Below are 23,773 nucleotides of genomic sequence, written 5' to 3'. Positions count from 1 at the left end.
ATAATCGATTTATTAATAATTATAATAATTTAAAAATTATATTAAAGATTTTTCTATTGATAGTATAAAAGCTTTTATATTGATATTGCATGTCTTTAATTTAAATGCTTATTATTATTATTATTTAAAATTTTATACATTTATCATTGAAAATATTAAAAGAATCAGATTAATAAGCATTACATTAACTACATGGAAAATAAATTTATGAATTTAATCATCCTAAAAAATTAGAAAAAGGAAAAAGAAAAGTACAGACAAGGTTAAAAATTGAAATTAAACTGAAACGACATCGTTGTATGTGTTCCATCATATATCCTAAGTAAAACCTATGCTGAGTCTCAGTCTCTCAGTGCTACCAGCCACCACCACTAAACCCTCGCAAAGCCCTAAAACTTCGTTTCTCATCTCTCACAAATGGCTTTTCGTTCGGCTTCTCTGTCGCGCTCCTTAATGTCCACCGCTAGGGCCTCACTTCGACAGGCGGCTCCGTCGTCACCCCTTCCCCGCCTCCGTCCGCCGCCACTCGCCGCTCCTCGCGTCCAGTCCCGCCGCTTTTCCATGCCTGCTTCCAGGTGCCGTTTCACTGCCTTTTTCTTAATTAACGACAACGAAATCGAAATCGTTTCAAAAGGAATTTCCAATCATTCGTCGTTTTAATTCTTGTGATTTGGAACCCATTTTGTAGTTTTCTTGTAGATGTAGTGCTTAATTTTTATTTATTTTTGTCGGCAAAGGTTAATTTTCAGTTTGTTAGTTTTTTGTTACTAGAACCCGCGACATTTCCCTCCTTTCTTTCTTTCTTAACCAACCAACCTTATATCTTCCCATGTAGTGCTTATATTGAAAATGTGTATTTTTTTTTAACAGGAATTTGGGGCAATTGGGGTGCATACAATCGCTTTTGCCGCTGACTATAACTTGCATGACGTCACACGTTGCTGTCAGTGCGCGTGCTTGCTGCGAACTGTCCCATGGTACCTTCCGTCGTTCTTGTCAAGATCGCTAATAGTCTCTTTGTGAGTCTTGCTGGTTTGGTTCTAGGACGCATGTAAAAATGTTCTTCAAATGGTTTATCCTTGTTTTTAACCATTTTCATTTCAATGCCCCACCCCCCCAAAAAAAACGAGTTTTAATAAAATTACCACACAAATACTTCTGGATTATAGAAAATCTTAAATTCTAGGCATGATAGAACTTAAAATTAGGTAATGTGAAGAGATGATGAGATGGGTAGGATTTGTGAGTTTGTCTAGCTTGGTTCATAAGAAGGTATTAAGATTCAAATTTATAGGGATGAATGGAAAAGATGGGTGATGCGCAAGGACATCGATCATCCAATGGCGAGAGAAGAATGCTGCATAGTAGGTTCCCTTTTTTTTTCCTTTGTTCAAAATTATAAATTCAATAATGTTCAGTTAAACCATACATAAGTATGTAATTGGTTATTCTTGGAGATGAACTGAAACAGTAGTCAGATTTCCTGGACATTGAGTGTTCTTTTTCTCCCCTTGGGCATACATTTTGTCAGTCCATTTAATGTGATACTTTATTATTAACTTTAGCATTGGAAAATCTATGCTTTGGGCAGTTATTGTATCCTTGCTTATTTTGCTTTTGCTGTCTTTTCTTTATTTTTTTTTTGTAACTGTATTTAACTTTTAGGTTTTTAAGTTTCTACATCACTCTGAAAATGCTGTCACCTAAATATAAAATATTTTATGGTTCCCAACAAGTTTTTCAGAGGCTTCCTACAAAAACTAACTTGAATGGAACAATTTGAGCCTTTTCTTCCATGCATCCATTTGCTTAGTTTACCTGAAATAAAATCCATGCCAGAGTCATCCTTGAAAGGGCTGTATGTACAGTCCTTTCATCAGTTTTCTAGTACTACTAATGAGTAAACTACATTCCTTTCACAGGTGATCCTGATTCCTGAGGTGAGGTTCTAAATTCCCATTGATTATCATGGTTAAACTTAAATTATCTCCTTGACCCAACTCCAAATCCTTTGCTTTGAAAGATGTGAGATTTTTATGGTAAAGTTGCTGCCTTGTAATTCTTCCTACGAAGACACTTTGAAAGCCTCAGGCAGCTAGGCATGGTAGTCAAAAACTACAGTTTGTCCTTTTATGTGAAGGATGATTACAGCCTTTCCCTATTCCTTTTTATGTTAAATCTTCTATAAGTATTTTATCACCAAAAGAAAATCAACATTGATTTCTGCTTTTAGAAGTGACATTCTTAGTCAAACAAGTATTTGCTGGGTATGGTTGTACATTATGACCACTCGACCCTATTTGGAAATTCCTGTTACTTTGGTGTTTTCCATTTTCAATGTAACAGATGCAATGCATGCGCATGAGGACATATAGTTTGTGAAAAGTATACATTATGCGTAATGTAAACTCGTGAGCAATTGATCTGATGAAGAGTGTAAAGTGTAGCAATGTTGTCTAAAATCATAAAATGCCATGTAATGTCTCATGCTTATGCTGCTGTGATTTCCTTTGCTGTTGCAGGTACGTGAGGAAACTGTTGGATTTGCATAGTTGCCTTTGATGATACTGGTGACCAATAATTTATGAATAGTGTTATCTGCGAAGTAACGGTTGTAGGATTCTTGAATGAGGCTCATCTGTTATGCTATTTTTAATTTGTTCTATTTCTTACTCCTGAGAAAACCTCTTATTTCTTTCCAAATTGAAACAGCATTCAGGATTAGTTCTTGATTGTTCTTGTATCTGGTTTTTGGTTAAATTCTGTACATTTGTCGCCTATCTTTCATGTATTTTGAAATAATTTGTGGATCGATCACTTGTCAACTAATGCACTAAATTAGTCCACGATTGAGTGTCTTTTTAACTTTTTTTTAATAACTTTTAACCTTTATTAAAAATATAAATTAAAAACTTTACTATTAATCTTATACGTCAATTTCTGTCTTTTAGTGGATGTTTGGTAGAGGAAAAAAAAAATGAAAGTGAAAAGAGATGAAAGTAGAGAGAAAAAAAATGTGAGTTTCACAAAATTTTATTATTCATTTTACTCACTTTTCATTCTCTTTCATCTTTATCAAACAGTCTTAGTAATATTGTCATTATCATTATATTATAACTTCTACCAAATTATAAACAAATTTAAAGTTATGATAATGGAGATTAATCAATGGTACTTCACATCATTGAAAATTTTTAATTTATATAATTTTTTTAAAGGGGTTGTATCACATCATTATGTGTGTCCATTGATTTTAATGCCAAATGCCAATTAAACTTTAGCACCTAATTTTTCTTTTGAAAACTTTATTTTATAGAACATTAACATTAAACAAGTATAAATTTATGCATAAAATAGTTCTATTTGCAATACTAGTCTTTTTAAAATTTATTATGCTATTATTATCAAATTTTATTCTATTTGCAATATAATGTGTTTTTCTCCTTCAACTCTTATATAAAGAGGTGTTATCCTAAGAAGGAATTGTTTTGTGAAAATAGTTTTGTTTCAAAATTTAGTTTTTTTTTTCTATAAATTGTGTTCTAGCTTTCATTGTACCTACCATAGCACGATGCTTCATCCTACGTTTCTGGATAACATTTTTCTCCTGTTTTCTTTATGATCTTTCTATTGTTTTTAAGCTCTGAAAGGTTTTCGATATGTAGCAAAAAGTAAAAATTTTCCAAAGTAAAATTTAGCCTCCTTGTTTACACAATTCTTTTTTATGTTGAAGTTTAGAAAAAAAAAATATGTTTTTGGTTCCTTTTTGTGAAATCTTATTTTTAGTTTTCAAAATTTCATATAATTTAATTTTGTTTTTGTATTTTATAAAAAAAAATTGTTTTTAGTCTCTTATCATAAGATTCTCACAAATGGGTTAACTTTTATGTTAATTGATTAAAATGAAGTGAATTTTTTTTTTTAAAAAAAGTTATTAATATGTTTCCCTAAACAAATTATACAGAAACTTTTAAGGGTTCTATTTTTATTACTATTCTTCAATAATTGTTGTAGATTTATTTTTGCGTCTTTTTATGATTTTGTTTGCTTCTTGAATGTTGCTTCCATGAATTTGCAATGTAAATAAACAATATAATCTTTTTGTTAGGTAGGAAATAACGTCAACATTATCTATGGGAACAGACTACAAACATTTCTTTTATAAAATACAAAAACTAAATTGAATGAAAGTATACGGATTAAAAATATTTTTTGAATTTTATTTTATTTACTTTTCATACATTATTAATATAAATATTTTTTGTGTTTTTAGCGGTGATAAATGTTTTTGCTACAACTTATTAAAAGCCATTTTACATATAATTTTTAAAATAAGAATTACAAAATTAACAATATTATCATATAAGACTATCTATTATTAAATAATAACAAAGTGAAGGTATACTTTAATTATTATTACTATTATTATTATTTATAATGGAAGGTATATTTTAATCAAAGAATTTAATGTGTATGTACTCACGGTATAATTATTTGAATTATTTTAAGATAATTATTTTAAAAATCAATATAATTATTATACATGATGGATTGTAATAGATTGTAATTGGATGACTTTTAGAATGCTTGTTATATAATCTTTTTTCTTTAAATTAAAATCTTAAAAAATTGTAAAACATAATATATGATATGATTTAGCTCGAATTTAACCCTCAAATTTGATATGATTATCTGAACGAGAGTGGAACAGCAACATTCCCCAATTTTGCCTAATGCAGCTAGCCTGGAAGAATATGCCGTTCTGTTTGATTCGATCTTCCAGCATTTAGGGTAACTATTCCATAGAGATTGTGACGAAAAAGTGGTGTGTTCTTTGATCACATCATGATTACTGCAGACAAAAAAAAAGCACTTGTTTAGTTGTTAACGGCTTTCATTTTACCCTTATCTATTCCTTGGAGGATTATGCAGACACATCTATCCCATCTTTTTTCTTTATACAGTAATTTGTACTTAGATCTTGTTGGACCTAGATTATTTCACAAACTAATCTTGTTTAATCAATATAAGTTGTACTCATTCTTGTTTATCTCTCTAAATAATTATCCAACTGAAAATCAGAAGATAGAAATTATACATATGTAAAAAACTAGAAATATCTGTAGCAGAAAACAGAATCTAGAAATATCTTTTGCTCCCCTTAGTTGTTCTCAAAAGTGGCTATGAGACAGAAACCATGACACTGTTCCTTGAATTCGGTGTCATGCAATGCACGACCAAGGACCAAGCACTTTCTATCTTCAATCTACATACACTCCACAAAGCTGAGCTGTGATTGGTTGGTGATGTGTCTTTTTCTATGGTCTGTTTCAGAGAGAAAGTGTGAGGACTGTGGACATAACAGTGAAACGGTGGAAATTTCCCATTATGACTCAGTTTAATGAGGGAAAGAGTGACCAAGTACAAACAAGTGGCTTTGTATGATGGGACCATTGAAAAAAGATAAACTAAGGGCAAGTGCAACTGGACCCTTGATGCATTTCTTCCTCTGCACATATTATACACACTCCAACTACAAAGTTAGGAGAGGAACACCAAAAAGCCCCAACAAGAAAACACCCACATAGATGCCCTGGATCCACAGAGAAAACTGTTACTGAAATAGCTATGGACCATGCTATCTTGTTTCCAACTTTTTACAACCATTATTGGAAATAAGAACCCACAAAACATCAAATCAAAAAGCAATGTAAAGCCAGCCCAACCCCACCTTACATATGCTTAAACTCAGAAGTCAGATCCTACTTTCACTGTCAATGGGAATATAAAAAGGTGGGAAATAAACAAATCAATTAATATAGCAATAGCAGTGAGTGACCAAAGTAGATAAACATCAAGACTCCATCTTGGAAACCCATCATATCTGATATCTATCCTACTCAAGGAAAAAAAAGTATAGCACATAGATTTGTTACATGATGGTGTGAGGAGCATACACATGGCAGGCAGTTCAAATAAAATGAGAGATTTGATTTTGACAAGGGATGGAATGATTTAGCATTGTCAGCCTTATATTTTTCTATAGCTATTCCTAAGTTAGCCAGAAAAGGATAGATAGAACTTTGCAAGGAGAAAAGAGGAAAAAAAAGGATAAAAGAAGATAGTGGGGAATCCTAAGCTTGAAGGGGTGCAACAGTGAAGATGACATAAGCATTGTTCCCTACAGAACCAAGCATCAACAGGTGGGGTTACTGATTAGGATGACAAAAAAATAAAAAAACATCCCATCTCACTTCCATTACACTTTGATGCCCTTGTCCATTTGTTATTTTTTCTGCTTTTGATCTAACCTTAAAAGGATTCCAATGAGCCTTTTTACATATATGCAACTTCCCTTGATCACCGGAACTCAGAAGAGAACTTAGGGGAGAAAATGATGATCACAGAAGATGAAACGACTCTTACAGCAAGCAAAGAACAACAAAGTGAAATGATGAACGGAGACAAGGACAATCATGGAAGCGAAGATGACAACTCCAAAGAGTGGTTGAACCTGAGCATAGGTGGAACTACTACTTTACTCTCAACAGCTGTACCACCAGCCACTGCCAAAGTTTTTTCATGCAACTTCTGCATGAGGAAGTTCTTTAGCTCACAGGCACTAGGAGGCCATCAGAACGCTCACAAGAGGGAAAGGGGTGCTGCCAGAAGATACCAATCTCAGAGGTCGATGGCAATAATGGGATTCTCCATGAACACACTAACTATGTGTCGATCACTTGGTGTTCAGCCACACTCACTTGTGCACAAGCCATGCAGAGATGGTATCATGGTGGCACCGAGCTTTCATGATGCATATGCAAGGATTGGGATGGCATGGACACCTTTCTGGACCGAGGATCAAGCGGATATGGTGTGGCCAGGCAGCTTTCGCTTGGTTCCAAAACAGCCACAGTCACCACAGGAGCCACTCAAGCTTGATTTAGACCTCAGACTCTGACAAGAGGTTTGGTCTCAGCTTGGAGCCTTATCCTCCTTTTTAGCCAAAAGAGCTTGTTCGTTAGTGAGCTGGGAGAGTCAATAACTCAGATGCTGCTGCTACTGCATAGTAAATGGTAGGAGATTTTTGTTTTTCATTGTCTATATGACTACATGTTTAGCACCAGAAAACCCAAGTTATAACTCCCTGGCTATCTATTTTAGTTCCTTCAAGTTTGATATAACTCCTGATATGCAGTGCTCACTTGACAATGTTACTGACTTGGGGAGATTTAGCTTTTCGACATTAAAGTCCTGATTTTCTTCCTGCATGTACTTTAGAACATCTTATTCGATTGACAGAAGATTAAAAAAGTTAAGAGCAAGGACTACAGAAAACAATTTGTGGATGCTAGGTACGTTCAAGATGGAATGCTTCCAACATGTGTAAAGCCTCAATTCTAATACTAGATTTTAATTAAAGACAACATACGAATGAAACTTTCCAGTATGACAATTGATGCTATGCTACTAATGTCCATGTACGGAGAAAAGTTCTGATTTATTACAGTCCGCTGAAGTCACTATGATTTCTATTTAAACTTCAAAATTAACTGGCGTTCACAGATCATAGCTGTGCTGACGATACAGATCTTGGAAGTGACTCTGGTCAAAATACGCTTAAGTTTTTGCCAATATTAGGGTAGGAGATATGCTTTTCTTCGAAATAATAATATAATTGGATAGAAAGTGGCATCTGCTAGAAACACTTCACTTGCTTTAAAATAGCGATTCTTGAACAAAATTCACGACTCATACAAAGACAACCCGGAAAAGTCTTTCCAAATTGCCTAGTGTAAGTGTGAGCGTCTGCTCGGTTCCATGCATTTTCTGTTTCCCAACGAGTTTAGCCCCTTGAAAATGAAAGATTATTATACTTTTGAGAAGAACATGAAAAGTTATAACTAATAGAAAATTTTAGTAGTTAAAATTGTGACCAAATACATAAGTTCGTATGATAAATTATAAAAACTCCAACCTATATAATAACTGTAACTTCTACATTTTTCATGTAAATGAGTCCCTCACATAAATAGTAGTTAGATCAACCCTCCCTCCAACCTTTCGTACAAGAACAAAACATGATTAGCATGCATCTAGAGCTTATCTCATAATAAGCAACTTATGGTTTCAACCAGCCATGGTAAAAGATGAATACATATTAAGAATTGATCAGAAACACTTTTGCAATATGGGAATTTACAGTCTTATAACTTTAAGAGGAAATTACAAGCTTTTGGGTCTTATGCATTATGATGGGGAGCTTCTGGCTGATGAAACTTGGATCACCATACGCACCAGAATCAAAAGGGTGCCCTTTCTGCATCAATCAATCAGACAGTCAAGTACAATTAGAAAGGCGCTCAACAAAAAAATTATAACTTGAAAATGATAGCCACGCCAAAGCAACTAGACAGAGATAAAAGCAGTACAAGGATAAGACGAAAACATGGGAACAAAAAGCTAAAGCTATGATACTAGAAAAAACTAAAACAGTCTATCACTACCACCAGTCACTTGGCCAGCTGTCATTGTCACAAGGCTTGAAAACAGAGTCATTTGAGCTGGACAGATTTTAAAGAGAAGAATGAGAAATAATTGAGATTAGACATGCTTTCTCAAGGGAAAAAACCTCTGAAAGTAAATAAGTAGAGATGTATTCATCCTTAAAATAAAGTATGATATATACACCCACTGCTCACTGAAGAAGAGCCCTATCCTTCCTTCTGTTTATTAGCAAAAAAGACCAGATAAATGAAGATATTAGGAGGAAATGCATCAAAGGAGACCTCGTATTCCAATCTGTCCAGACAAACAGGGACAGGGCAGAGAATAAACTAGAAAATATGACAGCTTGTGTGGGACCAGAATTTTTTTATTATATTATTTTATGCAATGAACAAAATGACGATTTTATAAGATTGACATTTCCCTTCTATTATTTACACATCTAACAGACCTTATGAATCAATTTTTTATCTTTTAAACTAAACCAACAATGACAAAACAAAATCAATTTTGCATTTCTATTTCATTCCCTTCTCCACTCAAAGTAGCTTGCCCTCACTTCAGTAGCTTCACAGGAGTGGTCTCTTTCATACTCAATTATCTATTTATTGCATTCTCCTCAGTTACTTCATTAACAAAATCTTGGTAATCAAAAGCAAGATATTTACATATATCTCTCAGAATTATTTATTCATATATTCTAGTAACTATATGGCAACAAGATCTCCCACCCAAAAGTTAGAAGCCCAGTGAAAACCAGTGGTTCTCTTACAACAATAAGTATTATTAACTGTTCTTATTACCTAAGATTTATATGGGTAATTAGAACTTACGAGATAAAAATAGGTTCATAGTATTAACCCAAAAATGACCATACGTAGAAAAAAATTATCTCAATAAGGATCTCAAGAAGAGTTTAGATGAAGACAATTACTTGCAAGTACAAGAGATCAAACTTCAAGCTCATAAATTAGCACTCAAAGACATAAAATCAATAATTTAAATGGGTAATAATTTAGTTATAATCTATTAAATTAGTTGCTAACAGATTAAAGCTTCAAAACGATAAACATATCATTCTGTCATAGGAATCAATAGATTACAAGATTCATTTAACAAATTCAATTGTTCTTTATGATTTCCAAATATCACATTAAATTGATTTAACAGATTACAATCTCTATATAGTAGATTATCTGAAAACATGCTCTCTGTTTTGTGATTTAATCTGTGACAGGTGCATATTGATTAAATTGAAAATATTTCAATTCCAAAAGGCTTGAATCAAAATAATCATTACTAGCATATCATAATAGTTTATATAGGCCAAAAAAAGGATTAATACCTTAACATAATTAAATGTCATTTTTCTAGAAGGATAAGTGACCATATCTTAACCAACTCAGTTACTCATGATAAAATTGATGTTTCTATTTTCTAATGGATGTATATATATATATAGGGACTTCAAATGACAACAAATTAATTTTTTAAAGAATTTTGAGTTCATAACTGAAAAACCCTTCCTTTTGAGTTGCTGAAGCCATTTGGCTAACACTATGGCACTTCATCCATGATCTCATACAACAAAAAAACAAACATGCATAGGAAAGTAAAAAAGCAGTAGACAAACAACCTAAAGTCCTTAATTTTTACTAGCTCAGCACAGAGAGCAATAGACAAGCATCCACTCACTTTGTTTCTGTATTTACTACGGTCAACAACAGACAAAGAGTATCATTCAGAATAAATATAAAGAACATATCACGTGATGCTAACACAAACTTACAGCAGACAAATCTTGAAATGTAGATTCTCTCCAGCAACTCTCTCGAAGTATAATGGGATTTGTATTTCCACCAAATACACAATGCATACGTGTTTCTCTCAGTCTAATCAACACTCCATCAACTCTAAGCTGTATCAGTACCAGAGTAATCAGTTAAAATTATAAGTTTAGGGAAAGTGATGTGAAGCAAGTAAATGTGCTGACACAGTGACACCAATTTCAAAGTTTGTCAGGTGCATTATAGATCCTAAGCGATAACTTCAGTATTTTATAAGATCAACATGATTTACCAGATCAACCATAACAGTAATAATAATGAAATACCTAATTTGCTAGCCAAACTTCACTTAAAAGACTGAAGAAATTTACTAATTCAGTAAACAAATAGGGAGTAGCTCACCCAGAATTGCAACAGCAGAAACCAAGAGCTTGGCATGACTCTCTGTAAAACCAAAAAGGTGATACCATCAGTCATTGGTAATCATATTAATTTGCATAACAACTATCAAACCCCCAATCAACAAAAGAAACCAATGAGGATTACCACTTTTACAGTAAGAAGTGATACTCCATTATCAGCGAGTTCATCCTCATATAACACTACCTGTTCACAATGAGGATTCAATTAGGATGTAAAGTACATACCATCAAGGAAGAGACTATGGACAATTTATTATAGGTCAGACACTTAAACAAGAAAAATATGAACATATCTATTTTGGATTTTTAGTTCTTGACTATCATTAATATAAAGCAGATTTCACTAAACTATTTCACCTTCGCAGATTAACAGCATGATCAATTTTTAAAACAAGGAGCACAATGGTAAAGAAATGATGAGGACAATAATTATATGCTTTTTCTTTCTTTCACTTGAGCTCTCTCTTCACAAACAATGCAAAATTGATTCTCACAAAAAGATCGGCATGCAAAAAGAAATCTGTACATAGAGGTTTGCTAAGTAATCATTCAAGGTACTCACTACCCACCTCATCATAGAAAAGTATTGGCTCCTTGGATGCTAGTGCAACTACATCAATTTGATCCTTGCAGTCTTCCCAATGGATATCACTGGTTTCCTTAGAAGTCTCTCTCTCTCCCTCATTCTACCATACAAAAAAATAAATATCTTGAATAAAGCATAAATAAACATATTAATGCAATTTTCCTTATTTTCTTATTACAAAAGGCCCAATATGTAGCTGCGGGCATCAGAAAACTCATACTGCAAAATTGTAAACGTGATTCAAATATATGAAAAATGGCATTTAGGATACCAGATTAGTCTGTGGAGAAACAAAGAAGGAACGCATACCGGATCTTTATCAATCTCCATAGTGCCACTTCCACAATAAGGTGTTGTAAATGTATAGTCGTAATCAAGTATTACTTGCTGAGAGGGCTTGCTGCACATTTTTCCCAAAAAGAGTGTGAGACTAACAGCATGGTCATTTACATATCCTATTCAATAGGAGGGTTAGACAGCGCAAGCAATTACCAGAAAATTTCACACTCGATAAAAATTTCTTCCTAGAAAGAAAAGATAGCAAATGAATCTAAGCAAAATTAACAGGATTTTGAGTTATACGTAAACATGAAAGTGCACATGCCAATAGCTATCACCTTCTAAATTTCCATTTAGCCGCCGCAGGAACTTCAACTGGCGGCAATGCTTCCTGTTTCCAGCCACGTAGAGCATCAAATGCATTAAAATGAATGTTGGTGCCACTGCTCAAGTGTTTTAGAATCAAAGTGTTTTCCCCAAAAACCATTTCTGGTAAATGAGACGTATCGAGATTCTGTTCCCACCTTCAGGGTACACACATTCATCATCAAAACAAAATTCTCGGATTTCTCATCCAACAAATCAATAGCCAGCTTAATAAAAACGCTTTGTTAAACTCTCGACAATTCAAATTAGAGGAGCTAGGGTTAAGTGTGATGCGAGGATGACTCACTCTTGGAGTGTGGAAGAGTTGAGTATGGAGTGCCTCCGAGTCTCGATCACCCAGCCATTGATGCGAATGCCGCGCCGACCACCGTCGACGAAGAGCTCAGCACCGGCGGCTTTCAAGTCGTTCTCGTCGACTTCCAATTCCATCATCACCTTCACCTTCACCTTCGAGTTTGAGTCACAGAGACTCGGTATTAAGAATTGGGTATTGAATATGGGCCCTTCAATCAGGCCCTCTTAACCTCACCGACACAGTCGCTACGCCGGGATATACGGGTCGGGCCGATTTTTCGAAATTAACAAAGTTTGGACCTGGGCCTTTTCCTTTCTGCACCCTATAAAAACTAACCTACAGCATCTTCTCACTTAAATTTGGGAGCGTTTTTATTACCAGTAATATGGGGTCGGAAAATTTACTCTCATGCTTGTTAAGAAGTAATGCAATAATGCTTAGAGCAATCATTTTCATGTTCACCCATTGTTCTTAGAGGAAGGGCTGAGAAAGTTTATTTCCCATGAGACGGGAAGTCATCCTTGTGGGTAAAACTTGATTCTTAATTAATAGTTAACCAAACACATTGATCTCAACAAGTAAATTTAAACAATCCGACTCATACACTATAATGTACATGACTTTAACAACACTATTCAATCACAATTAAGTTTTGGTTGATAAATTTATTAAGTTTTTGTAGTAATTATTTTAAAAGTCAGTCAAAGATTATTTCTTTTCAGTAAACTATAAAGTTACTACGGTAGACCACCTTGAAATTGAAGGCAAGTCTTCAGAATAGCCAAGTTTAACTATTGCCAATATCATATTATGCGTATTTTCCCCCTTTTAATGCGGTCATTCCCAGTTTCCACTACCAGAATATATTACAAGCCCAACTTGGGCATTTGCAAACGACTATAGCCAACCAAAATTATCAAACCACGCGTCCCTCAATGTGTTATTTTACTTCCATTCCTCACAATAATAATAGGTTATTAAGTTAAGCAATGTGCATGCAGCAATTGGAATATATGATGCTCCCATCCCCCCACTCTATTACTCAAATCACAGATCCATGACAAATTTTTGTTTAAAGGAAATGGGGATTGCCAACAATTGACCAACGTAGCAGCTTCATGATTCCCGAAAACAACCCACCTTGAATGTCGAACCACACACGATCAATGCAAGATGAGAGCCATATCCATACATTGTGAACAGTCAAACACATAAGCTGCAATATTTACTAGGGTTCCCTGCAGGTTAACACAGTAATGGCATTGAATCCTGAGGTACAAAAATAAATTGTTCCCCTATTTTCATCGTTTTTTTTCTTTTCTTTTTTGTAATGTTAGTAAACCCCTTAAAAGGAGGGAAAAAACATCATTTGGAACAAGGAATGAGATTTCTGTAAATAAAAAAAATAAAAATTTAAAAACTAATAACTGAACTATTTTTAGTGTTTGCAAGAGAGGCAAAACAACTCACCAGAGATCAATACCTGGAAAGCTATTTTTAAAAAATACAATGGCACACAAGATTACCTTCCTAAATGGAAACAAATCCATCGAGATCTGAGCTGATCATCTCATGGGATCTCAATCTCACAAAAGGATGGATACTGCAATTTGAAGCCTTAGGAAAAGGTTAAACCCGACTTCTCAACTAAGCATCATTTCCTTTTCCTTGTCTTCATTTTATTGCCTATTTGCGTTAGATGAACATTTGGTGAACTTGCTGCTGAGCCATTGATATCCAGCTGTGCTTCAGATAGGGGTTCTGACAAATGCTTCCTTTTTCTAGAGTTTGGGGTTTTTGATTTTTCTCCACTGAACTCCAGAGATATTAATTCACATTCCTTCTCCCCCTCATTTTCAGCTCTGCCATCAGTAACTTGCTGTGAAGCATTTATACCTGAATTGGTTTCCATTTGTGATGAATGCCGGAAGCTCCAACGTGTATTGCCAAACCATTTGGCAACCTGAGTGAAAAAGAATGGTAAATTCAGAAAGTCACGAGAAAAATAAAATGTGTTCACTGAAAGTGAAAAACTAAAAGATATGACCTGCTGATAAGTAAGTCCAAGTTCTTGTGCCAAGCTTTCTTTTGTGGTTCTATCTGGATACTGATTTTCTTTAAAAGATTTGTGAAGTCTCTGAAAATACAAAAATAGTCATTCTAAGGTAAGCCCTTTACCTGAACATCCATGCAAATGTGTGCATGCTGTTCACCTCCTCTTGAATGGAAAGATAGAAAAAAATATATATAAATCAATGGTACAAGATAAGCTGCTATGCAAGCTGTAGGTCAATTCATACTGAGACAAGCAGGTCATTTAAATAAAGAGATGCAGGCTTTAAAGCATCCAGCAGAAGGTGGATGATGGCTTGATGCAGCTGCAGCATAAAGGTGGCTCATAGCAATGATGTTTGAGTTCTGGAAAAGACGATGAACACCCTCTTTGTCTATTCATTTTTCTCTAAAGTCTGGGATGACTTGTTGGAAAGCCGCCTTAATTGCAGTTCACCTAGTCAGCCTTAAATTGCAGCCTCAATGGTGGTGTTTAATCCCACATTGATTAAAGATATAGATTAAATAAAGTTCATAAAGCTTGGGCAGTCCTTGAGTTACAAGTTAGTTTTATAGGATTGAGTTAGACCCTCTGCCCAAATTCTAAGATTGATATTAATGCATCCTAGAATTTTCTTAGAAACCTATTTGTACTTTCACTATTTCATTCATATTTTCTATATACTCATACTTATTTTAAATATTTTTACAGTTCTAACAAGTCAAACAAATAATTGTCAAACAAGACACACTATTCTCTAGCACTGTCCCCTGCCTGACATTTTTCCAGCACCTTCCTAGTGTTTCCAGACCTGCTCTGTTCTCTGGCACTATCTCAGACATTCTGTTCAGCTCACTCTCACTGTTCCCTGCTCTCTCTTTGAGATTGTTCTGCCCTTTCTTTTTGTTGCAGTAAATGTTCTCTAACACAGGTCTTTCATGATATCATCCTTGTTCTCTGTTCGCTATTGCCAGTATATGAAATGTTGTAATTGTAGAATATTGTTTATTATGAAATCAAAATATGATCAAAAGAAAAACAATACTCCCCCACCCCCCTCACAACCAAAAGTCTTTTACACACTTTAATTTAGCATGTGGTATTATCAATTATGAATATAACTATAGGCCACAATATAATTGAAAGACAATTAGGAGGTAAGTATGCAAATTAGAAACTGGATTGAAAGAATCTCTAAACAGAATAAATTTAAAAACCAAATTTAATTACTTACCTGAACTACGGCTTCTCCTAGTCTTTTGTGTGCTGAAGATCCAGACTTTTTATCCCTGGAACCAGATTTCGAACAGCCCTCAAGTGATTTAGTGGGTGAATTATTTGTATTTTCAACATTATTCTGATGAGCATTCCTCTTAGGAGTATGTATAGAATTATTTGAAGCATTTCCATTTGGTGACACAGGAGTTACATTGCCAGTGAGTTTCTTTTTTCCACTTGGAGCAGCAGTGTCATTCCAATCTTCATCATCACTCGTATCACTGTGATACGTCTCCTACAAATGAAAGATGACTGCCTAAAATATTGGGAGAGGAATGAAACCAAAGAATGGGACAATAACTAATGTTGACTCTACATACTCACCCATGTATGCTTACTCTATAAGCATTATCATTATGTATCATTTGTCAATTTATACAATGTATATCCTACTTCAAATGAGAAGACAGAACATGCATGTAGACTCAAAGAGTAGTATTTTAAACCTTATGCCATGAAAATGAACTTACCTCATACAGCTTTTTGTAGTCCAACCTTTCCACATGTCTTTTCCCAGAAACAGGAGTGGGAGCCTCTTGGCCAGAATCTGGCTCTAGTAAAGATGACAGTTCATCGGGCAGAGATAGCTTCTTACCAACTTTACCCTTTTTTTTGCTGGAACTGATGCCTCCATCCTGTCCAGGGGATGTGTTATCCTCAATTGCAGCAGCAAGATCCTCGGAGTCAGAAGTGAAATCAGAGCTTGAACTTTCTTCATTGACTTTACATTCAACATCTGGAGCATCAGGATCATAATCACCATCATCAGAATCTTCAGATGGAAGGCCCAAGTATTGATCCTCATGTGAACCACCCTCCAATTTCTCAGAAGCAGAAGCATACTCAGATTCATCAGAACTTGACTCATCCCCTTCAACTTTCACATCATCTGGACCATTAGGATTATAATCATCATCATCAGAATCATCAGAAGGAACTCCCGAGTTGTTATCCATATTATTTCCAGCAAATGATGCTGCTTCAGGAAAGACTCTCTAAACACCGGACATATAATCAGGATAGGAAGATCCAAAATATTAATGATTGACAGAAGAGACTAAAATTGGCCACTGACCTCCCAGGTGTCACTAATAGAGAGACTTGTTCCGAAGGAGTCGTTAACAAGGTCCATGCAGTCATCTTTGCAATCACATCCTGGGCATAACCAACCCTCATCGCCAGGTGGAACTGTAAGCCACAGAAGTAAATATATAAATGATAAATAACTTGAAAGAACAAAGTTACCAATCAATAAGGTAGACCAGGGGATTACTGTCTTCAGTTAACATCGGAGGATCCAAACAGAGCTGGTGAAATCCACGGTCACAAACACCATCACAAAGAATTATATCATTATTAGTGCTCAACTCTTTGGACTGGCATTTTGCACAAAATATCTGCACCATAATATTTAAAGTACTCACATCTCCAAAATCCTAGAGAAAATTCAGGAATTAATATAAAGGATTAACCTACATCCTCACTGTCAATCTCTCCTGCAGAATCAAACAAAGATTCTGGAAACTTTCCTTCGGCACACAATGAATCCAAATTTTGAAATAGATCCCTAATTTTCAATTTGCGTCGAAGAATTTCCGACTTAGCCCGCTGAAGCTCCTTCTCAGGCTTTAACTTTTCGATACTGCAAAGTTATCACAATCAAACCAATAGACACAAAATTACCACCTCAAAAAAAAAATAAAAAAATAAAACAATTTCAAGCATTTGAAGGTTCACAAATCCATGATACAGCTTTTTAGTAGTGGAACTACCAATTATACTAAGGTTCACAAGAAAACAGGAGCAAACAAACCCCTAGAAGACAAGATCAAACAAACTCTTAGCTAAGGCTACAAAAAAAATACAGTGTGAATTTGATTTCACGTTGGAGAATTGATTTTGGGTTCAGAATAGATTTTGGATAAATTCTTACATGTTTGGTTTCACGTTTGAGGAGATTTCAAAATTGATTCTGGGCTCAGAATTAATTCTGAGTTGAAGCAACTTTGAATTTTACTCCTAACTTGATTCTATAATGAATACATTCAAACATAAATCACATCACTTCAAAATCAATTTTAACCAAAACCAATTCCTTTCAAAAACAATTTTGTCAATGCTCATTCAAAAAACCAATTCCTTTCAAAAACAATTTTGTCAATGCTCATTCAAACACGCATATAATGTCATCATCTCTACAGATACAGAAAGGATAGGAATAAAGAATCATGATAAAAATACTAAAGAATGCATGTGGATTAAACTACGTTTGTATCTGTATATGTAATTTCCAAAATATCAGAGTAAAAATATTTTGTTCAACAACACAAATAAAGATGTAGCACACAGAGGATAAGCTTCTCATAAATTTTCTAAACTAAGAGAATAGAGACAAAAAAGAAATGAAAGTAAGGAGTGAAAATATTATCATTAGCCCACTGTCTAAAGATTACAAAGAGGTATTTATAGACAGATTTGTTAGAAGAATTAACATTCATATAACTGCCACTAACTAAACTAAAAGCCGTCAACAGCTGTTAGAAAACTAATACTAACTAACTGAGTCTGCAGTTGAATAACTGCAGCTCCTTATAATACTCTTATAGCTTGAAACAACTGATTTACTAGCTCAGTAGCTTAATCCTGTAGTGAGATTGTGATACTGCATAAAATTTTTGTTTCAAGCCAATTTGTTTAGTGATAGAAAGGTAAGAGAAGAAAACAGCAAGGGACCAAATTGAATGAATCCCAAAGCACATGAAGCATTAAAGATAAAATTCAAATCATACAATGTAAGAGTGTATAAGTAGTGTATACGAGTAACTAACTACAGTAAATCAAAAAGCTCTGATACCATATTAGAACTCTAGAGAGAGAGAGGGAAAGAGATTTGTATATCTCATTGTAGAATTTACAAAAGGCATTGAGATTTCTAACAATAACAGTACTTGTACTGTTGAGATTCAGTTGTAACTGAAAAGTAACTAAAGCTAACTGTTAACTAACTATAGTAGTAAACTAAACTAAGTACACTACTTATACACTCTTACATACAAGGTTGCATATAGTGATAGACATTAGTAATTGTGTTTTTACATAATCAAGAAAAAAATCAAATGGTATACTTTTGTCACTCCCAGAAAACTCATGCATGAATTGTATTGTCAAAAACCAGATTTTATTGAGGATCGGGATGGGGTCAAAGATTGTAAGTCAAAGGATTTTAAAACAGATTGTAATACAGATCATAAGATCCCACCAGAAGACTCACAATTATACATATGATAAAAATGACATAGATAAGGGGAAAAAAGGCAGTAGCAGTAGCTGCAGCCCCACTTGAGAAAGAACAGAGGAAGAAGGAGGAGAAGAAGAAGAACATTGTCCAAGCACAGCACGCACAGCACAATGTTAAAGGAAGAAGAACTAAAACCAGTGCAGATGCAAAACAGAGAGGAGACAACGCACAGCAATGCTAGAGCAGAGAGCCTGAGAGTGCAAGATAGGGATTTAAATCAAATAAGACAAGGGAAGTGAGAACTGAGAAGCAAGTTGGGCAAACGAGTGGTCAAAGAAGACAGAGGAATACAGGGGAAAATATGATTGCATGACAGGTTGCAATCTCGGGTGCAGACACAAATCCAACCCAGAGAGATGGTCTCTAGGATTGACACAGTGCGGCAATCCCTCGATTACATAAGGAAGATCACGATCTTAATTGTATTCTTGACAAGTTGTAGCGCTCTTTAGCTGGAAATTCAAGTACAGGGAAAGTAAATAAAAATTAATTTTCTTACATTTATTTATGGAAAGAATTTAATGCCCTGTAATATATGATATAATATTTGAATACAATGTCAAAGTCAAATCCAAATATCTAAGATCCCATTATTAAACTATTTTATCCAAATGCAACAAAAGGAGTGATAGCCTGCATTCAAAACACAATAGCTTACTGTTTCAGAACTCATACATAATAAGACTCCATGCAATAATAATCCTGATACTTAAACACAACAGTTAAAAGACTACAATCATTCTTACCTGTAAAAAGGTAAGTTACAGGGCATCTTATCCTGAAACTTTAAAGTAAGGCCTCTAAACTCTAAAGCACTAATGACCAGAACATTCCAGATGTAGTTCCATTTCAGTTTCCCAGCAATTAACCAATAAAGACGATATTAATAAACATAAGCTAGGATCTAACATAGATCAGGATGCAAATCCAATGTAGATTACAAGTCAAACAGAGCACAACCACAAGATAATGATAAAATATAAATACCTGTATCCTTTCCAGCCCTCGCCAGAATAAGCATCAATCAAGCTGTTTTCATAGCTTATTCGGTTTAATAAATATCTTAAGTGAGATCTGATTCTAGAAAACTGATTAGTAATTCCCTCCTCTTTTCTCTTTTTCTTCTTCCTCCCACTTTTCCTCTTAACTCCATTATTGTTACCATCAACCAAATTACTAGTTGGTTCAGGTTCCTTGGGTTTTTCTTTTGTTCTTGACCGCAAAGCTCTGTCACTGCTTCCTAACGACCTTAGCATATACTTTTTCAATAATTTAGAGTTCTTTTTACCCTTGCGCCTAGACTGTGAATGAGTTGGGCTATTAGACATTTTTTCTGAACAATTGGAACTAATATTGTTCACAGCATCTCCAGAAGGTTGATCCAATAATTCATTCACAGAACTCATATTCGCTTGAGATGGATTGGATTGCATTTGGCCTTCAACAACAACGGCAGGAATGGATTCTACGGGTTCACTTTGAACATTTTCAGACAATGGTTTGCATTTGTTTTCAGGTTTATCATTAGATAAATCAACAGTGACTTGTTCGACAGTACTTTGTTCAAGGCATGAACCTTCTACAGTCTGGCAATTCTTTTGTAAGTCATGTTGAAGCGGTTCAGGCAGTTGAATAACGGCATTCTCTGTTACAATGGCAGAAACTTGATTTGATTTTTCTTCAATAACCGAACTGGTTAACTCAGTACCAAGCTCCTTTTGTTCATTCTCTAAACCTTCAGAGCCTATCTGAGGCGTTTTTTCTGACAATTCACATTGTTCAGTTCCCATCCGGTCGGTGGTACCGTCGTTATGGCTTGTCAATTCTCCAGTTGGACTAGCCATAGTTCTGAGGAAACACGTACCACCGTAGCATCCACCACTATAATCTGAATGCGAGCCTAGTAACTACAAGCAAACCAAAAATAATAATCATTGAGCTTTTCCACGACATATATGATATGGAAGTGGGAAAGTGAAACAAACATTAAAGCCAAAATATTCACTCATACAGCAGACACACACCAATTAGCCAATTGTTGATTGAATTCAACTAAAACAAAATCGAACAGAGTAAAAAGCAACAACATTAGCACAGTGAAGTTATTTTCATTAGCGAATCTTCTTCACAACTTCCTCGACAACGCTGACAACAACATAACAATGTCACAAAAATATTTAAGCAGTTAACTCCACCCGACGAAAGAACCAAAGCCCTTGAGTCGAAAGAGAGTATGTGTAAATGATTGAGCTAAGCTAGGGCAAGTTGAAAAAAGAATATGAAATACAAGATGGGAGGTTTAAAGAGGAGAAAGCAAAGCAAAGCAAGTCGGAGAAACCAGAGACGGTAAAAACGAGACGGAAATGGAGTGATGAGAAAGAGGAACTTACGGTGTGGGTGTGAGTAACTCCGCGGCGAATGGGAAAGGGAGTACGAGGAGGAAGAAGGGTTCGATCTGAAATGAAATGAAATGGGGACGATTGGGTGCGAGCGAAGAGGGTGAGAGAGAGAAAGAGTTGAGTTTCGTGAGAGTTCCCTTTTCTCAATCTCAGCGCCAAAGAGAGAAAAAAGCGGTGCTTCGTTTATACTACTCCTTACTCCTCTAAATCTGGGCCACCGTTCGAACAAACAACGTAGGGCATCACTATTGGACCTTCCAATAGGCCCAGTTTGGCGCTTCTCAGCAATTAAAACGATAAAAAAGCAAATAGTCCTGATTTTATAAAGGTTTTATTTATTTAAAATATTATATATATATATATATATATATATATATATATTACGCACGTGAAAATTTATTTTTTAAATTAAATTATAATTTTTTTTATTAGCCCCTCGAATCGTAATTTTGGCTCCGTTCCTGGCCTTTCACGAGCTTATTGATGTGCTCTCTTGTCTCAAAATAATAGTCCTAAAAATGAGAAATCATGCCATTGTTTTTTAAGTCTATAAATATATAGAAAAGTGAAGTAGGGAACAATAGATAATTGAATATATTTTTTCATTTTGAATTTAGAGTCAAGTTTTACTTTAACTATTGGTTATCTTTTTTAAAACAAAGAAAATTTTGCAAATATATATATATATATATATATATATATATATATATATATATATATATATATATATATATATAATATTGATTTGATTATTAATTTAATAAAACATCTTTATATTATAACAAAATATTAATAGTTATATTATAAGTAAATAATTTATAAAAATATTTTAATTTTTATAAACATAAATGTAATTTCTATTTTTTTAAAAAATTTATAATTTTGATCTCTTATTTTAAAATTAAAATATTTAATCCTCCGACTTTTAAAAAAATCATGATTTTGGTTTCTAGCTTCGTCCAACTGCTACATGGCATTGTATATCTTTACACTATTCATTATTAAAAGAATATTTAGATATTTAAATTACAAGCATGAAAAAGACTCATAATATGTTAATTTTTATACAATAAATAAATAAAAATTAATAAGATATCAATTAACAAGCAACGTCTAGAGCTATAATATAAATATATACTTTAAGTTATATAAAAAAAAAAAACAATGGCCAAATCTATCTAAAACAAAATTGGCACATCAAAAGAATACCTTGATGCAGATAGTTGTTTTTTTCTTACTTATTCTCATAGTCAGAACATATATATTATATATTATTATTATTTAACGTCAGCTTCAATTATTCTATGATATTATTAATATCTGGAGTACTTTTTTATGCTTATATCTGGAGTTTAATGTGGTGAGAGTGGTATTCCTCCTGTTTCCCGAACTAGCAGTTGCTGGACTGGGTGACATTAATTAATATTAATGAGCCATGCATGCAAGCAATTGTACGTCTTTGTCTCCTTCATGGAGTCTACTAGTTGTACCTTGTTCTCATGCAGGCTCACATGCTTAAAGGATTTTTGTTGTTTCTTCAAAGTGGAAACCCCCCAAAAGCAACATCTATTCGTATCAGAGCATATATGTATATTATTAGGTAGCGCGTGTAGCACTAGCCCTGCCACTCTTGTTCACTTTTGGACAAAGGCCAAAAAGACATATTATCAATCAATATCCCCCTTTATTTCACAGTCCCATAATAACAACCTTCTCACCAATCTGCATCACTCTCTCTCCCCACAAACACACACTCAGAAAGATAGAAAAAAACGAAGAAAAAGAAGATCTGGGAGGAGGAGAGATCTTGTCTTCTGCAGTAATGTAAGCGTTATTTCTCATAGTATTTGTTTGGTCTTCTTCTGCGCTTTACAATGTAAGCGTGTTTAGTTTTCTTTCTTCTGACTTCTTAGCTAAATCTGTTCCCATTTTCTGTTTGCTTTTCTTCTCCTTTTACTATGTGTTTGTCGATCTCTATGGAGTGATTTTTTTCCCATTTCGACTATCCTTTTCTTTCTGTGATTTGTGATTGTCAACAACTACACTAGTGCGTGCTAGCTAGCAAGGAGTTGAGGTTACAGAGTTGATCTAATGACAATAGTATGACATGGGGAGTGTATAATAAAAATCAAAGATGCCCTTAAATTCACCTTCACATTTTTTTATACAAGGATGTCTTGCAGGGTAGTTGAGCATCTCCTCAATTTTTTATGAGGTTGAGGAGTTGATATTGTTGATTTCGGTTTAGAGTTCTGACTTGGAGCCACCTCATCCAAAACTTCAAAAGTGTCATTACTATTGTGGCAAGGATAATTTATTTCAAATGTACTCCCCCCTCAAATATCATTACGTCCAAATTGTGTGTTTCTTTGTACTTAAACATTACCATATGCCCGTATCTTAGGGAGTAATGTGTGGCAAACTCCTTCCAACCTTTATTAAGCCAAATACGGCCACCATCATCTTTAGTCCAATAAACTT

The 23,773-nt window shown here is 34.4% G+C and overlaps 3 protein-coding genes and 1 long non-coding RNA gene across 9 annotated transcripts; 2 read left to right on the top strand and 2 right to left on the bottom strand.

The window, feature by feature from the left end:
• The first annotated feature begins 297 nt into the window (after positions 1-297).
• Positions 298-2,846, top strand: LOC106795008 (uncharacterized). 4 transcript variants are annotated; one of them, XR_005886752.1, is made up of 5 exons: positions 300-575; positions 871-977; positions 1,295-1,364; positions 1,923-1,940; positions 2,523-2,724. It is a non-coding gene; the product is annotated as an uncharacterized lncRNA (long non-coding RNA). The 4 variants fall into 4 exon arrangements; XR_005886751.1 differs by lacking the exon at positions 1,923-1,940 and having other exon boundaries at positions 298-575; XR_005886749.1 differs by lacking the exon at positions 1,295-1,364.
• Positions 2,847-6,342: 3,496 nt separating this feature from the next.
• Positions 6,343-7,428, top strand: LOC100306296 (uncharacterized). The gene has a single exon (NM_001249694.2). The coding sequence runs from the start codon at positions 6,395-6,397 to the stop codon at positions 6,959-6,961; it is 567 nt and encodes a 188-aa protein (NP_001236623.1). The 5' UTR covers positions 6,343-6,394; the 3' UTR covers positions 6,962-7,428.
• A 528-nt stretch (positions 7,429-7,956) lies between these two features.
• Positions 7,957-12,566, bottom strand: LOC100815886 (TIP41-like family protein). Of its 2 annotated transcripts, none has more exons than NM_001252773.3 (8): positions 12,256-12,420; positions 11,921-12,106; positions 11,613-11,703; positions 11,287-11,403; positions 10,842-10,901; positions 10,698-10,739; positions 10,298-10,426; positions 7,957-8,320 (listed from the first exon to the last, which is right to left on the bottom strand). In NM_001252773.3, exons 1-8 carry the CDS (start codon positions 12,399-12,401, stop codon positions 8,216-8,218), a joined length of 876 nt encoding a protein of 291 aa, NP_001239702.1. In that variant the 5' UTR covers positions 12,402-12,420; the 3' UTR covers positions 7,957-8,215. The 2 variants fall into 2 exon arrangements, with proteins under 2 accessions (NP_001239702.1, XP_025979755.1); XM_026123970.2 differs by having other exon boundaries at positions 7,982-8,320; positions 10,842-10,897; positions 11,283-11,403; positions 12,256-12,566.
• Positions 12,567-13,192: 626 nt separating this feature from the next.
• On the bottom strand, positions 13,193-21,506 carry LOC100306715 (homeobox protein HAT3.1). Of its 2 annotated transcripts, XR_416550.4 has the most exons (10): positions 21,284-21,506; positions 19,881-20,800; positions 17,072-17,237; positions 16,869-16,992; positions 16,671-16,783; positions 16,066-16,590; positions 15,552-15,830; positions 14,312-14,401; positions 13,791-14,227; positions 13,193-13,502 (listed from the first exon to the last, which is right to left on the bottom strand). XR_416550.4 is itself a non-coding variant. In XM_006589567.3 (9 exons), the coding sequence occupies exons 2-9, from the start codon at positions 20,735-20,737 to the stop codon at positions 13,919-13,921; spliced, it is 2,463 nt and encodes an 820-aa protein (XP_006589630.1). In that variant the 5' UTR covers positions 20,738-20,800; positions 21,284-21,506; the 3' UTR covers positions 13,677-13,918. The 2 variants fall into 2 exon arrangements, 1 of the variants encoding a protein (XP_006589630.1); XM_006589567.3 differs by lacking the exon at positions 13,193-13,502 and having other exon boundaries at positions 13,677-14,227.
• Positions 21,507-23,773: the final 2,267 nt, after the last annotated feature.

This window comes from Glycine max, chromosome 10, assembly GCF_000004515.6.
Source record: "Glycine max cultivar Williams 82 chromosome 10, Glycine_max_v4.0, whole genome shotgun sequence".
NCBI classification, from domain to species: domain Eukaryota; kingdom Viridiplantae; phylum Streptophyta; class Magnoliopsida; order Fabales; family Fabaceae; genus Glycine; species Glycine max.
This window is presented reverse-complemented; position numbering and strand designations above follow the sequence as displayed.